The sequence below is a fragment of the Saprolegnia diclina genome, assembly GCF_000281045.1.
Source record: "Saprolegnia diclina VS20 unplaced genomic scaffold supercont1.51, whole genome shotgun sequence".
Classification (NCBI taxonomy): Eukaryota; Oomycota; class Saprolegniomycetes; order Saprolegniales; family Saprolegniaceae; genus Saprolegnia; species Saprolegnia diclina.
The window spans coordinates 259258-274188 of NW_008246118.1; the positions used below are offsets into that span (position 1 = coordinate 259258).

Here is a 14931-nt window from a genome sequence, read left to right on the forward strand (position 1 = left end):
TTTTAGTGGTAGACAGCACAAATCACCAATCGAGACGCAGCATCTATGGTTATCGTCTTTAAAAGGGTTATTGCTGCTCAGCGCTGATTACTCTGCCTTCGGTGCCTTGATTTTGCTGCGGCTGAGCGCCTCGAGGTTCGCGGGACCGCCCCAAAGCTCCTGGAACACGGCGTGCTCGGCGTCCAGCATCTTGGAGAGCGCAACATCATCCGCGTTGCTGACGACGCGCTTGAGGCTGCGAATGACATCTACAAGCTCCTTAGCCGCTAGAAACACGCAATCAAATGCGTACGCGGGTGCTTCGCCGCCAGGGGCGCGAGAAAAGCGAGGGCCGTCGCGTCCATGTCCATCTCATGCGTCGCGACACCATCGGCGAACCCCATGCCCAGCGCACGGTCGGCAAAGATGGCTTCGGTGCGGGCGAGGAGCCGCAGCGCTTGCTGTCGCCCCACGAGCTTGACGAGACGCGCAGCGCCACCCCACGCTGCATGAACAACCTGAGCCATATCCAAACATACACAAGGCAACGCACCCGGACAAATGCCCATGTTGGCATGAACGAATTGCACCTTGGCGTCGACGCCAAAGAGGCGAAAGTCGCAGGCTGTCGAAAGCTCGGCGCCGCCACCAATGGCCGCGCCTTCAATGAGCGCGACGCTGATCAGCGGCAGGTTGCGCAGCCGCGTGAGGCTCGACGTCATGACGCGGCTCATCAACGAGCCGCCGTCGAGCGAGCTCAAGTGCGCTTTCGCGACACGGATGTCGGCGCCGGCGCAAAAGTGACCGCCCGCACCGCGAAGTACGACTGACGAGAGCGAAGGCGACTGCGCCTCGAGCTCCGAGATGGCGTCGGCGAACTCGGCCATCATTTTGCCGCTAAAGGCGTTGCGCGCCGTCGCATTCGAGATCTCGAGCACGGCCGTATGGGGCAAGGACGCCGCCCACGCTGGCAGCGCGCCTGCACAAGCGTCAGGCTGATCTTAGTGCATGATCTACTAAGTACCTGGAAGATACAGGCGCACGCAGTCATCGCCGCGTCCGAACGGGCGGAGGCGCTCAATGTCGTGCGGCTGCGCGAGCTTGCTCAAGAAGCGTCGACGGCCTAGCTGTAGCATTTCGTTTCTGCTACGTCAACGGCCATTGGCTTCTTTCGAGCCAATCGGCAGTGAGTATACTATTTCGGCACGACATCGCGAAATAGTGTCAACCCTCTGCATTGTCCTCCTAAACAGTGATAAAATTGTCTACTTGTCAAGCTGTCACCCGAGGTGCAGCGGTCTATGCAATGTCGAGGCGACCATTGCTGTTGAGCCATATGGACAATGTGTATCATTTCATCACAGCTGAACAAGACGGATTGTTGAGCCTTCCTGGCCGGTGCCAGCTGTGATATCAACTACAAACGTCAACTTGTCCCTCGTAAGCTCTAGAATCACCCCTTCTACATACTAGTAAGCTGCAGTCTGAGCTTTGGTCTCCGGCTTATCATTATTGAAGAAAACTTGGTAGCGGCTGCCAAGTCCGCCAAAGTACACAAGCGACCATGTATTTATCAATGCAAGTGGATCGCGTCCGCATGGAGAAAGCTGCTGTCGTCGTCGTCGCCCATGTCGACGTTCTCGACGTGGTGGATGGCAGTGCTCTCGAGGTAGACGTACCGCTGCAGCTCCTCCTTGGGCATCTCAACGCCTTGGTCCAGCGACTCGCGCTCAAAATCAAAGTTAAACGGCGCGTGGCACACGGGCTCGTCCGCCTACGTTGGTTGAGTTTGAGTTTGAAAAGGAAAAGGTTCGTACGGGGTTGTGGAGCTGGGCCAAGTACGGGTGCTCGAGCGCCTGCGTGACCGTGATGCGCTCGTCGGGGCTAAACTTGAGCATGCGCCCGAGGAGGTCGATCGCGAGCGGGTTGGCGTCCGGGAAGAATTCGAGCAGCGACCTCTACCAATCATGCGTTAGAGACGCCTTTTGTATCAAGTTGATAGTTTCGAGTACCTTGGGGTAGTAGCCGTGCTGGGTCACGGCCTTCTTGGCGGCCTCGTGCGTCACAAAGCGCATCTCGTCGAGCGTCGGCGACCCGAGCACGCGCACAATCATGTGCAGCTGGTCCGAGGGGTCCTTCCCCGTGAAGAACGGGCGCCGGCGGAGCATTTCGGCAAAGATGCAGCCGATCGCCCACATGTCGACGGGGTTGCCATAGTTCTGGCAGTCGGTGAGGAGCTCGGGCGCGCGGTACCATCGCGTTACGACGTACTCGGTCAGATCTTCGTTGTGGAGGAGCTCGACGCCACGCGCGAGGCCAAAGTCGCAGATCGAGAGGTCGCAGTTCGAATTGACGAGCAGGTTCGAGGGCTTCAGGTCGCGATGGAGCACATTCGCCGAGTGGATAAACTTGGTGCCCCGCAGGATCTGGTAGAGGAAGTACTGAAAGTGCGCATCCGAGAGCGCTTGGGTCGAGCTAATGATGCGCTCCAGATCGCTCTCCATGAGGTCGGTGACGATGTAAATGTCGTCAAACTTGGTCGTGTCGGGCGGGATCAAGATCACATCGAGAATCTATACCAGCGTGGATCGATGCATATTCACGCGCAGCGATGTCGTACGTTGATGATGTTTTCGTGCGTCCCGAGATGGCGAAGGAGCTTCATTTCGCGCAGAATGCGCTTGGCGTCGGTGAGGTCGTCAAAGACATCAGTGATCTTCTTGATCGCGACCTTGCGCCCGCGCAGCTAGATGGCGCCATGAGCCATCATGGGCGGCCACGATGCGCTCATCGACGTACCGTGTCTTCGGCCGAGCACACAATGCCATACGAGCCGCCGCCGATCGGGCGCAGGTTGACGTATTGGGCGCGCACCTCGAAGACGTCGCGCGAGACCGTGACGCAGTGGTAGCTCGGGCCATACCGCGAGGGCTCGACCATCTGCGCTGCTCGCGGGACCTCGCAAAATGGCGGTTCCAGCGCATGGATCTTTTATTCCATTTTTCCGAGCCCCGAATCCGATTTTGCATACTGTAGCCAAGTCTAAAATATCGAACCCGCTGCAATTTAAAGAACCACGCATAGATTCCGCGAGGATCGCAAGCCAAGGCGGTAGCGTCGATAGCCGTCGGCGACGATGGCGAGCTCGCTGCCAAAATGATCCTCTTGGTGCGGTACCCCCATAGTAGGAGTGGGCTAGAGCAGGCTGACGTCGCGATGGACAACGGCTAGCGTGGCAGGGACACGAAGACCGGGTCGCAGGCGTCGCTGGCGGGGTAGCAAGGGGAAGACGACAAGGCTATAGATTACAGTTGCAACAGCATGTACATACGCTACACAGACATGAAGACGGCGAGACGATGGAGGCGATCACGCGACGGCGGGCAGGAGCTGGCTCTTGGAGAGCCGCTTGACGCTGAGCACGCGGTGGGCCTTGGCCGTCCACGACGTTTTGCGCTTGAGAGCCGGCGCGTACCTCGGATCTGCCTCGTCGTCGTCGTCGGACGCGACGCTCGCGGTCATGCTCGTCTCGGCTTCGTCCGACGCGGCGCGCTTGAGGACGAGGATCGGCGCTGGCTCTTCCACGATGGTCGCTAACGTACCGCACTGAATGACGCAGGCGCGGTCGCGGCGCGGTAGTTGGTGCTGCGGGACCGTCTTCTGCACGTGGTACATATTGATGTGGAGCACGTGGAGGCGGCTGCCGAGGAAGCCCTTGAAGATCGCAAAGCCCATGTAGCTCACGTCGTGGTGGATGAAGTACTCGGGGTACAGCAGAATGTCGTGGATGGCGCGCATGAGCGCAAGGAACGCAGCCTCGCGGGCTCGAAGCGTCGCCTTGCGCGGAAAGGCCTGCTTCTTCGGGAATGGCAGGGCCATCATGCGGTTGAAGGCTTTCGGGACGACCTCGACAAAGCCCCGAAAGTGGCACAAGAGCTTCTCGCGGAAGAGCGCAAAGTCCGAGTAGCGCCGGTACACAACCCAGGACCGGCCCGAGATGGCGTTCTGCGACTGCACGGCGTAGCACGTGCTCTGCTCGTCGGCGAGATCGGCGACTTGGACGCGGCAGACCGAGAGCGCGAAGGGGTCCATGGCCGCCTCAATGCCGCCGCGCGTGACGACCTTGGTGCCAAGCACACCGCGCGTCACTGGCGTCGTCTTCATCATGCTGGCGAAATCACCAAGTGAGGGCGATGGCCATCTCGTGGCCACGGGAGAGGCGGTGTCGCAGCCGGTGCTGGATATCTGGGCTTGTATATATCGCTCTGCGAATTTGTATCACGCCATCCAGGTGACCGTCAAACCTCTGCGCAAGTGCGCTTCAACAGCGAGTCTCGAGCTCACAAGCTCACGAGCGACGAAGCCAGCGATAGTGACGAGCTCTTCGGCTGCCATCGCCAGCGTCACGAATGCACCGCTGGACGGCCAGTCCATACACTGTAATTTATTGCGGTGCGACCAGGGGTTCGAAGAGCGAGTCGGCTGCGACGAGCGAGTGGGATCGGTACTGAACAACTGACTGACTGAACAGCTTGAAGAAGATCTCAATCCATCCGTCCACCAGAGGTGCCGCGTGCACAATGCTGCGAGTGCATGAGCGAGGTCGAGTGATCGCCTGTCCACTAGGCCGAGTATGTATATGTCGAGTCAACAACTAAACGACTACATGTCCAACTAAATACCCGGTGAGATGGACGCCACGTCGGCCGCGTCGGACACGCGCCGACGGGCCGGTGACGCTCTTGCCGGAAGATCCGTGGACGCAGCTGGCCGGATGGACACTAGAATCACGCCCCTTACGGTGCCAGTGACGGATACACGGTGGATTCAAGCCAGGTTTAAAGAAAGAACTATGCGACACATGAACTGACGCAGTCTTGGTTCGGCTCGACAAAGCTTTGGTGGAATGCGTGGTGCAGCAAACAGTCGATTGCATAGCCTGGTGCGTGGCCCTCGCATTGATTATGACAGGTTATTGCGTTGGTTTAGTCAATCGAGATACATATAACCGGGTGGATTCTACATACTACAAAGTATTAAAATACGCGGTTATTCGATATGAAAGGAAGTATCTAAATCGAATGTGACAGGTTGTGGCATCCGTGGGAATCCGACGACAACGAGACATGGACGCTCCCCGCGACAATGCGGGCAGCCATCGCAAGCCGCGCCGAGGGCGACGCGGCAAGCCGCCAGCTGCGCCGGCTCCGACGCGGCCGGATCTGCATGCTGGCCAAGATGACGCCACGACCGTCGCATCGACGCAGCTCACGAGCGCCGTTCGCCGACGGGACATCAGCGTGATTGCCGCCATCTTGACGGTCGACCCAGAGCTAGCCAACAGTCGCGACGAGAGCGGCCGAACCGCACTGACCACCCTGTGCGCCAACGCCGGCGCCTACGACGTCTGCAACATTGCCGACGTGCTGCTGTCCCGCGGCGCACTGATCAACTGCAACGACGGACGCCAGGACGGGCCGCTGCACCTCGCGAGCTGCGGGACGAACGCAGCGCTTCTGACAAAGCTGCTCGAAGCCGCCAAGGCGCAGGAGGCGCCGACGCCCCACTACGGCGATCTGCTTCTCGCCGCACTCTTTGCGCTTGCCGAGGCCAGTCCGCTCCAGAAGATGACGCGGCCCACAAAGAAGAAGACCAACGAGTGCCAGCTGGATGCGAAGGGTCCCATGGAGGCGCTGGTCGATTTAGAAGCAAAGCATTGGCCTGTGATCCAAGTGCTCGTCGAGGCATCCGAGCGCGATACGCGGGTGCCGCCCGACGCTCTCTGGGCGACGCTCGCGACGCACCAGACCACCGCGCTGCATGTAGCCTGTCGCGAGCTGCTGCCGACGGTCGTATCGCTCCTCCTCTCGCACTCGTTCTTGCCGTCTGTGCTTGACGCGCGCAACGTCTCGGCCGTCCATGCACTCGAAGACACGCTCTTGAAGGTGCAGTCAGCGCTGGCGCCAACGAAAAAGAAGCCATCGGGCCTCGACGCACTGCCCACCCACGTCGACACGCGTGCGTCATCCTTCGCGGAGCTCGTCGTCGGCTCACGCTTCTCCGTAGAATTGGGCATGCGCACTGTTGGCGTCCTCGGTGCATTTGGTGAGAAGGTCGGGTACGACAAGCTCTTCCAGCACGCGGGCCCATACGCGGTGCACTCGCGCTGGGCCAAGAACTTCCTCGTGGCCGCCAAGGGCATTGAGTACCTCTACGCCAAGGTACGTTTCCGTGTCGCTTGTGAATTCTATGCGGGCGTAGCTGGCGACGGAGGTGACACCGCGGGCGATGCTGCCGTTCCTCTCGCACGTCGGCGGGCTCCACCGGCTCACAAAGCAGCCGGCGTCACCGTTTGCGACCTGGGCGTGGCGCCAAGCGCTGCAAGATCAACGTCATCTCTTCAAGAAGGCTTCGCTCTATGGGTATGTGGCTGCTATGGACGCTCGATGCCACGCAGAGTCGTAGGCATCTGCTGGCGCAGCTCCTCCACACCGACACGTCGGCGTCGGTTCTGCATACGTGGACCTTTGTGCTCCAAGATATGGTCGCCGCGTCCACGTTGTCTCGGTTCCTAAAGGACCTCACGGCCGTGATCCTCCAGAGTGGTACGTTCCTGCTGGAGCATGTCGTCGTCGGTTCGAAGATGGTGTAGCAATGACCTTGATCTTTCAGCTTCAGACAGAAGCATACGAGCTGGATGAGACCGAGCTCATGCGGCTCGTGCTGGCCCGCTTTGAGATGCTTCTCGTGCTTGGAAGTGCCAACCCCGAGCTAGCAACCTTGCTCAAGCCGCTCGACGTGCTGCAGCAGCTGCTCACCCACGTGCTTCTCGCGGTGCGCCACGTCCAAGACTACCCCGAGCGCTTCCTTGGCGCTCTGTACCTTGTTCAGCTACAGCAGCAAGTGCGTGCGACAGATGCGTCCACGCTCCGAGAGGTATGCACGGTGGACATGAAGCGAGTCGGCAGCTGATGCTCTCATGACGAGATGGCGGCAACGCACGGGCGCAAGGCCAATCGACCCGGTAGCTTTCTCAAGCGTATGGCCGAGTCGCTGCCGCTGCCGGCGCTGTTCTTGTCATGGCTCACACCATTTCGACGCCCCCTCAACGTTCTATTGATGTGCGTCACCGTGGCAAGCCGGAGCTCGGAGAATGACATGCGCGTAGGTCCGAGGCGGCCCTCCTGCGCCAGTATGTGCACCGGGAGGCGTGGCACCTCGTGGACCTGGAGACCAAGGTTGCGTACTTTGGCGCCGACGCCAGTGCCCGGGGCACAGACCTCCGTATTCACGTCAACCGCCAGACACCACAAGGACTCGTCACCGAGTTCATCGTGCAGCAAGTACCCTTCGCTTCCTGCCACAGCGTCGACAACACGACGCTTCTTGTAGGTGCTGTCGACACCGGTGAGGCACCTCTGGGGCGACATGACCGTCGAGTTCACGCACGAGCCCGGCGCCGGCGTCGGTCCGCTGCGGTACCAATGTGCTTGCGTCCTCGAAGCCGCTGATGTCATTGTTGCAGAGAGTTTTTCGAGCTCGTGCGCCGGGCCTTTCTCGATCCGCAGGTCGATCTGTCGCCCGATGGCCGCGTCGAAGCGTCGGCCACGCAACACATTGGCTCCGCGTGGCTGCGCTTGGCCCGGAGAGACGCCAGCTCGGATGCAGCGCCGCGCTCGCTTCCAACGCCACTGACGGCGTGGTTCCCTCTGGTCGCGTACATGGGCAGCTCGTCCCTACTGCGCATCGCGCCGCGGCCAAAACGCACGCTGTCGCCGCCCAAAGACGTCGGCAACCATGTGCTCCAAGTGGCCTTTGCGTCGATCGAAGCGATGGCCAAGGGCAGCGATGTGTACAAGCTGTACCGGTGCCTCGGCCGGCTCTTCGGGCTCGCCGTTCGACACGGCATCGTCCTCGGCGCGCGGTTCCCGCTCGTGTTTTGGCAAGTGCTGATGGAGGCGCCGACGGTGCAGTGGACCGACCTCGTGTCGGACGACCCGGCGCTGCGCCGTAGCCTCGAAGCGACGCTGGCCCACGACTTTGCCACGCCGTGGGATCTCACATTTGAGATGTGCGACCACGTCGAGTACAACGGTGCAATGTTGACGGCGCAAGTCGAGCTCCAGCCAAGAGGGTTCGAGACGCCTGTGACCAACGACAACAAGGAGGCGTACGTGCTCGCACTCGCGATGCATCATTTCTGCAGCAACCGCGACGCCCTCGACGCAGTGCGCGTGGTACACGTGCTCGCTGACGACGAGGCGTTCGAAACGATAGGGTTAGGGTCTCTACGATGTTGTGCCCAAGCGAGAGATCGCGCTCTTGCGTCCCGACGAGCTGCAGCGCGTCTTGGCCGGCGACCAAGCGCTGGACATGGCCGCGCTCCAGGCCCACGTCACGTACGGACGCCACGGCAGCGCTGAGCACCCGACGATCCGCCACTTTTGGGCCGTCGTCGACGGTATGGCGGAGCCTACGCAGCGAGAACTGCTCGTGTTTTGGTCCGGGTCGTCGCTGCCGCCGCTCTTTGGCTTTGCCCACGCGGTAGAATGCCGTCGTCGGGCCCTACAAACGTGTACGACTGCGTGTAGGACGAGGTCGTGTGGTCCATCGACGTCGTTGCCGTGCCCGACGGAAAGACGCCGCCGCTGCCCCAAGCCCACACGTGGTACGTCCTCATACCACTCGTTTCTTCTTCGAGTCATGCTGGCTAGCGACCGCAAAATCGTGCTTCCGGCCTACGCGACGCAAGACGAGCTCGCGACCAAGTTGGCCCTCGCTCTCGAGTTTGGCACCTTTGGCTACGATCGCATCTAGTTATGCAATGGAATAATGGGACGTGGGTCGCTAGACGTGGTCGGTTTCGGTGGGTGCGGCGGCGCGGCCGAGCGCCTGGAACGTCGGGGCCGACGGCGGCGCGGGCTCGACGGGGGCGTAGCGCTGCGAGGGCAGGCTTGTGTACGCGTGGCCCGCAACCATTGAGTGGAAGAAGAGATAGAGGTATCGGAACGGAGTGGCGACGAGGACGAGCAACCAGACGAGCCAGGCGAGCGTGGCCGCCCAAATGGACGTAACGCTGCTGGGCGTGGACGCGGCCGCATCGAGCGCCTTGCGTGTCCCGACGAGCTGGACGACTGCGCCGGGCCACACGTCGCCCTTCTTGAGCACCTTGCCTTGGTGGATGAGCCGCGCTGTCTTCTCCCTACCAAGGCGTCTCTTAGTCGGCGAATAATGTCATGGTGTCTACAGGTGGAAGAGCTCGGCGAGCGTCGCCGTCGGGTCGTGGACGCTCCAGATGCTTACATAGAGGATGTACGTCGTGTTGGCAAACTTGACGCTGCACGGCTTCTCACGCGATGCGTCCTGGCCGAGCGGGTCCAGCTGGCGCACGAGCTTCACGACGGATTGGCAGTAGCTGCACCGGTTCTTCTGGTGACCGAGCTGCCTGCAGACGCACGCGACGCAGAAGACATGGCCGCAGTCCGTCACGCACTGGTTGGGCTTGCCCTCGAGCGACGCGCCGCAGGCCGCGCACGTGGCATCCAGCACCGGTGCTGTGTCCATGGTACTTTGAGGCCATTGGCCAAAATAGAAAACAATGTCGACCAATGGCATCGCAGGACTGCCTGAGTTTATTGTGATCGATCGGTGCCAAACCTGGTTGACCTAAACCGCTAAGGACATTCTATCTCTTGCAACGACACGAGTCTGACCGCTTAGCACCAAGATCTTTGCGGCGACCACTTTAGCTGGTCGGTTGCTCTGGTCCACAGCTAGCCGGGATACTGTCTGTACCAAACACCACTCTCACGTAGCATGCGTAACTTGAGCTTTTCCACATCTCTGCAAAGTGTCTCGGGTGACGAACGCCATGCACCAGGCAAGGCACGAGCATTGGGGCACGATATCGCTTCGACATGGCCTGTACGAACGCTAGCTTCCGGCGTCAATGTTCTTGTTAGAGGTCAGAGGCATTCGAGGTAGCAGGTTGCAAGTTGAAGTACGAGCCATTTGCTGCTTCGTCCGCTTGCCACGTATTTTTGTCGCAGTATACGTTCTTTAAATAGCAAAAAAGGCAACCGCCTGACGAGCGCCGACTCGATGGGCCGAGAACCGGCAACGATGGTCGCGAGTCCGACTGCGTCTGAGCTCAACAACGAGAGCGCCGCCGAGTGGGCGACGTGTTCCAACTGCAGCGAGCAAACCGTCGTGCGCCCGTGTCCCGCGCGCTGCGGCCGGGCAGCGTACTGCTCGTCTCTCTGTCTTGTGCACCACAAGACACTGCACCGGTCGTTTTGCCGGCCCACGATCGCCCCCACCGTCGTGACGAAAGACGCCGACGACGTGCTTGTCGAGACGGACAACAACGTCGAGACGAACGAGGTCGAGGACGAGGATGACATGCCACTGCTCGACATGCTGCAGGTGGCCGAGAAGCCCCCGGCCTTTCTCAAAAAGACCTTCTCAAGTCTCTTTCTGTTGCCGTCGAAACTCAAAAAGTTACTGCCCTCTGACGAGGCCATTGCCCCCGAGAGCTTCTCCGAGGACGCGCCTGCGATCCCGTTCACGTACCACCACGTGTGCAGCCCGCGCGCCAACTTGTCGGAGCCATGGTCCCGCTTCAGCGCCGACTTCAACATGCTCAAATTCTACGTGCACCAGTCCGGACCGGCTGGCTTGCAGCTCGAGGTCGGGACCGACGGCGGGCTCATCGTGATCGGTATCTCCCGCCCGCTGGTCTGGGCCATGGGCATTCGGCCCGGCGACCAACTGGACCGCATCGGTGGCATGTCGACGTCCGGCCTCGCCCCGGACGAAGCGTTCCGGTGTCTCTACCGCGCCGACCTTCCGACGGTAGGCCCACTTGTTGCTTCAGCAGATTACGAGCGTCGAGTGGGCGTAGGTGCTTCGGTTCAAAGCGACCGCGCGCGTGCAGCGCGAGACGTGGACCATTTTGCTGCAAGATCGGCTCGGGGTCACATTTGCCGGCGACGGTCGGCTCGACATCCCGGTCGTCGACCGAGTGGTGGCGCGGACGGACGAGTCGCCGCAGGTCGGGGACCTCCTCGTGCTGGTCAACGATGTCTACGACGCGGTTGCCCACGGCCTGAGTGCGACCTTGCGCTACATCCACGAGAGCCCGCGACCTGTCGCTTTGACGTTCCAGCGCCTCCTCAGCGACGCCGCGCCCATGCCGCGCCCGCCGAGCGAGCCGGCTCTTCTCACCGAACGCGAGCTAAGCGACGTGGCGACCGAGATTCAACCGTCGTCGACACGGACGCTATGTGCCACGACACTGTCGTCGGCGTCGGGCAACGTCGTCTTGGTCTGGCGCGACGGCTTCCTCGGCGTGACGCTGCTCGAGGACCCGGCGTTGGGGCTACCCGCCGTGCACCGGCTCACGGGAAAAGGCCAGACGCCGCTGGTTGGTCAGCTCGGGTCGGGCTACACGCTCGTCTCGGTCAACGGCGATGCGCTGCTTCCGCACTGCATGGTGGCCAATTGCGCGCGGCTGGCATCGGCGCCAAAGCCCGTGCTCCTGCTGTTTGCACCGCCGCGCAAGCAGCGCCTGCTCCGTGCTGCGTCGCTCCTCGATGGTCCGTCCGCGCGCCTCAACCGCAGCTTTGCGAGGGCGCTCTGTACACCGCGCGCGTCCGAGTACGAGGTACTCTGGTCATCGCCGCCGCTCGGGCTCGTGTTGTACTACCCGAAGCATTCGCCGGCCAAGACGCCGTGCGTCAAGCGCGTCAAGCCCCACTGCGCGCTCACCTTGCCGGCCTCGGCGGACGGCCATCAGCTTGTCGCTGTCAACAACATTGCAACCTCTGGGCTTGCGTCGACCGACCTCACGCGGCTGCTGCACAGCGCCGGGTTCCCCATCGTACTTCGCTTTCGGAGTGGCGACAACGAGTCGTCGTCGCCGCCGTCGAACCGCATCTCGGACAGCGACGCCGCCAGCTCCATCTTGGAGTTGGACGCGACGCACCGCATCGTGTGGCGGGATGGCGACCTCGGCCTCACGTTTGCACCGAGCGCCGCGGGACCGGTCGTCAAGCGCGTCGGCAGCTGCTCGCAGCGCGTCCGTGTCGGCGACATTCTCTTGCACATCAATTCCAAGCCGGTGCCGATGGACGAACCGTTCAGCGACACGATGGCGAGGCTTGTCGCGATGCCCAAGCCCATCGTCTTGGGCTTCACGCAGGCACCGCCGGACGAACGCGGCTCCAGCGAATCGCTTTAAGCGTATTCGAATATCAATATTTCAACTCGATATTTTCACACTACACTTGTTTTCATTCCCAAACGGGGTGGTCGACGGACCGAGCGTCGGGTCCCACGCGGATGACATCCCAAAGCATTTTCTCAGAACACTCCACGAGTCTCAAACGAACGCTATCGGAACATTCTGTCATGGACATTCCGGTTAGGGTTAGGGTCGGCGCAACAGCACGACGATGGCCGGGCGCAGCGCGCCGAGCGTGACGCCGGGCGGCACGAATGTCTTGAGGTTGCGGAGCACGAGAGATGACGAGAGCGACGCAGGCTTGCGCTCGACCAAGGCGACGAGGTCGTTCGGGCTCTGCTTTTCAACGCAGTAGCGCAGCAGCGGCCAGTAGAGCAGCGGACCCACGGCGTCTGGCGCTGTCTCGTAGAGCAAGAGGCACTTGGCATACTCATCGTGTGCGAGCAACAGCGACGCAGCTTCGAGCCACGCGTCGCTTTGGCAGAGGACGTCGGCGTGCGCGGCCACGGCCGCTGGCTCGTTTCCCTTTGCGAGCGCAACGGGCGAGAGGGCGACGAGGGCGCGCTGGCTGTGACGGCGCGTCGGCACGAGGTGTTGGCCCTCGAGCGAGAAGAGGCGCGGACAGTACTGGTCGACGCACGCAACAAAAGGTGCGAGCGCATTTGGCTCGTGCTGCGCATAGAGCCGGGCCATGCACTCGAAGTAGAGCTGCTTGGTCGCTGGCGACCGGCGGTAGTCACTGGCCGTGCGCTCTTCATGGAAGAGCAAATGGCTCGGGACGCCTGTCGTTGGCGACGGGCCTTTGAAGACGACGTTCTCCAGCAAAAGCGCTTCGAGCTGGAGCAGGAGCCGGCGACCAAACTGCGCCGAGCACGCCCACGAGGTGAATTGAAGAGGCGAGAGCGCGTGAAGCTGGCGACTGATTGTCAGCGGCGTCGGACGGAACCGCTGCATGTCGAGCGAGACGTCCGACTCGGCCGTGCGCGCGCGCGGCCGCAACGTGGCTAGCGGCTGCAGAAGCGCGTTGCGCTCAGCATTGAGCTGCAGCCACGCGTGCACGTACATGAACGAGTCCATGTTGATGGGCGTGAGAGGCGAGAGCGGCGTCGACGCCACGGCCGCCGCCGGCACGGTATGGAGTGTGTGCTTGTAGTGGAGCTGCATCGCCCCGAGGCGCCCGCGGAGGTCGTCGACGATCGCGTCTGGGATCTTGGCGTCTGTAAGCAGCGCCAATAAGAGCGCCGGGTGCTCGAGGTGCGCCGCGACCGTCTCGTAAGCGTCGCCCTTGCGGTCGTTGGCGGCTGCACGCCGAAGCGAGGCGTAGGCCGCCGCCACTTGGGGAAACCGGAGCGACGGGCCGTGGTCGCGCAAGTGCGCGAATCCCGAAGGTAGGCCGTCGGCGTACTGCGTTGCACTCGGCAGCTTGAGGCGGTAGAACGCGTGGTCGGCGTAGACGCCGGCGGCGACCACTGTGCTCCATAGGCGGTATTGCGTCGCTGTCGGCAGTGCCAGCGACGTGGCCTCGGCACCCGAGTGCACATCGTACACGACGAGCGAGCTCTCGGTGGTCGTGACGAGGAGGAACTGCCGGTGGCATGCAACCGCAACGACCGTCGCCGGCGCCGGCAGCGCGAACGCAAGTTGCCGGCACTGGAGCCCGCCATTCTCAAGTTGGACGAGGTGGAGGGCGCCAGTCGACTTGGAAAGCGTCAGCAGCGCACCTGTGACGTCGTGCACGCACGCAACCACGTCGAAGAGCGGCGACGGATGCGGACACGCGTGTGTCACGGGCGACTGCGCACTCTTGAGCTGTACGTGGCAGTCGGAGAGGAGCCACAGCCCACGGGATGAGCTTAGCAAGGTCACGCGACTCGACGCGTCACTGTGTAGCGTCATCGGATGGCCCACGACGATGTGCGTCGGGTGCTTGGCGAGCGACGGAATAGTCTCAAAGCTGACGTGGCGGCACTGCAGCGCGCCGTTCGCGTCCGACCACGCGAGTCCGTGCGCGCCGGCAAAGGTCGGGAACGCGCTGAGGTCCGCAGCAGGCTCGCTCGAAAAGCAGAAACTATTGAGGAAGACCCACGCGAGCTTCTCGAGGGCCCACTCCCAGACATAGGCATGGCCGTCACGGCGGGCGACGACGAAGCGCAGCGTCTTGGACGACGGCGCGCGCAGAAAGGCCATGTGCAGCACGGGCGCGTTGTGACGCGACAGAAGCATGTCCGTGTTGGCAGCGACAAACGGGTCCGACGACGCGTCCGATGCAAGCTCCTGCAATAGCTCCAGCTGGAACGCCTGGTCGTACTTGGGCTCGGGCGTCGCATCCACGACGAGCACGAGGTCGAACGGTGACTTGCCATGCGCAAGGTCGCCGAGCGGGTCTGTGTACCGGAAGCAGGCAGCGATGTGCCCCGCGACTGCCTCGACAAGCGCCAGGTGCAAGTTCATGGCCGCTAGGCTCGGGATGAGCAACGCCAGAGAGCCGCGGGTGCAAGGCCACGGCAGGTCCTTCGTGAGCCCATAGCACTCTGTCGCCGCCCGCGCCGAGCGCGCGTAGGCCTCGACGACCGCGCTGCCCACAGGCGATCTTGGCTCGACCAGCGCTGGCACCATGCGAATCCCCTCCCAAACTCGATGACCAACTTCACCAGCTGGCGTGAAGGTGTGAAAATGGTGAAAATGGTGAAAATTGCGGGATCAACTTC

General features: G+C 62.0%; 7 protein-coding genes across 7 annotated transcripts; 2 read left to right on the forward strand and 5 right to left on the reverse strand.

Annotated features, from left to right (window-relative positions):
• Positions 1 to 29: 29 nt before the first annotated feature.
• On the reverse strand, positions 30 to 1125 carry SDRG_12665 (hypothetical protein). The gene is made up of 4 exons (XM_008618743.1): positions 1004 to 1125; positions 533 to 958; positions 293 to 484; positions 30 to 248 (listed from the first exon to the last, which is right to left on the reverse strand). Exons 1-4 carry the CDS (start codon positions 1113 to 1115, stop codon positions 88 to 90), a joined length of 891 nt encoding a protein of 296 aa, XP_008616965.1. The 5' UTR covers positions 1116 to 1125; the 3' UTR covers positions 30 to 87.
• A 427-nt stretch (positions 1126 to 1552) lies between these two features.
• On the reverse strand, positions 1553 to 2919 carry SDRG_12666 (CMGC/MAPK protein kinase; the record flags this gene model as incomplete). The annotated part of the gene is made up of 5 exons (XM_008618744.1): positions 1553 to 1753; positions 1797 to 1937; positions 1992 to 2552; positions 2600 to 2725; positions 2779 to 2919. The coding sequence occupies 5 exons, from the start codon at positions 2917 to 2919 to the stop codon at positions 1553 to 1555; spliced, it is 1170 nt and encodes a 389-aa protein (XP_008616966.1).
• A 429-nt stretch (positions 2920 to 3348) lies between these two features.
• Positions 3349 to 4146, reverse strand: SDRG_12667 (hypothetical protein; the record flags this gene model as incomplete). The annotated part of the gene is made up of 1 exon (XM_008618745.1): positions 3349 to 4146. One exon carries the CDS (start codon positions 4144 to 4146, stop codon positions 3349 to 3351), a length of 798 nt encoding a protein of 265 aa, XP_008616967.1.
• Positions 4147 to 5081: 935 nt separating this feature from the next.
• SDRG_12668 (hypothetical protein) lies at positions 5082 to 8816 on the forward strand. The gene is made up of 12 exons (XM_008618746.1): positions 5082 to 5997; positions 6046 to 6200; positions 6241 to 6401; positions 6445 to 6584; positions 6632 to 6915; positions 6967 to 7100; positions 7148 to 7322; positions 7372 to 7457; positions 7505 to 8216; positions 8263 to 8523; positions 8571 to 8647; positions 8694 to 8816. The coding sequence occupies exons 1-12, from the start codon at positions 5106 to 5108 to the stop codon at positions 8794 to 8796; spliced, it is 3180 nt and encodes a 1059-aa protein (XP_008616968.1). The 5' UTR covers positions 5082 to 5105; the 3' UTR covers positions 8797 to 8816.
• Positions 8817 to 8826: 10 nt separating this feature from the next.
• Positions 8827 to 9543, reverse strand: SDRG_12669 (hypothetical protein; the record flags this gene model as incomplete). The annotated part of the gene is made up of 2 exons (XM_008618747.1): positions 8827 to 9181; positions 9227 to 9543. 2 exons carry the CDS (start codon positions 9541 to 9543, stop codon positions 8827 to 8829), a joined length of 672 nt encoding a protein of 223 aa, XP_008616969.1.
• A 504-nt stretch (positions 9544 to 10047) lies between these two features.
• SDRG_12670 (hypothetical protein) lies at positions 10048 to 12263 on the forward strand. Its single transcript, XM_008618748.1, has 2 exons — positions 10048 to 10833; positions 10883 to 12263. Exons 1-2 carry the CDS (start codon positions 10081 to 10083, stop codon positions 12218 to 12220), a joined length of 2091 nt encoding a protein of 696 aa, XP_008616970.1. The 5' UTR covers positions 10048 to 10080; the 3' UTR covers positions 12221 to 12263.
• A 146-nt stretch (positions 12264 to 12409) lies between these two features.
• SDRG_12671 (hypothetical protein) lies at positions 12410 to 14674 on the reverse strand (the record flags this gene model as incomplete). The annotated part of the gene is made up of 1 exon (XM_008618749.1): positions 12410 to 14674. One exon carries the CDS (start codon positions 14672 to 14674, stop codon positions 12410 to 12412), a length of 2265 nt encoding a protein of 754 aa, XP_008616971.1.
• Between the last annotated feature and the right edge of the window lie 257 nt (positions 14675 to 14931).

Coding starts and splice junctions, on each gene's coding strand:
- SDRG_12665 (XM_008618743.1), bottom strand. CDS start 1,115: ATGCTACAGCTAGGCCGTCGACGCTTCTTGAGCAAGCTCGCGCAGCCG. Junction 959..1,003: donor CGTGCGCCTGTATCTTCCAG/GTACTTAGTAGA, acceptor ACGCTTGTGCAG/GCGCGCTGCCAGCGTGGGCG. Junction 485..532: donor CAACATGGGCATTTGTCCGG/GTGCGTTGCCTT, acceptor TTGTTCATGCAG/CGTGGGGTGGCGCTGCGCGT.
- SDRG_12668 (XM_008618746.1), top strand. CDS start 5,106: ATGGACGCTCCCCGCGACAATGCGGGCAGCCATCGCAAGCCGCGCCGA. Junction 6,916..6,966: donor ATGCGTCCACGCTCCGAGAG/GTATGCACGGTG, acceptor TCTCATGACGAG/ATGGCGGCAACGCACGGGCG. Junction 7,323..7,371: donor CCGAGTTCATCGTGCAGCAA/GTACCCTTCGCT, acceptor CGCTTCTTGTAG/GTGCTGTCGACACCGGTGAG.
- SDRG_12670 (XM_008618748.1), top strand. CDS start 10,081: ATGGGCCGAGAACCGGCAACGATGGTCGCGAGTCCGACTGCGTCTGAG. Junction 10,834..10,882: donor ACCGCGCCGACCTTCCGACG/GTAGGCCCACTT, acceptor GAGTGGGCGTAG/GTGCTTCGGTTCAAAGCGAC.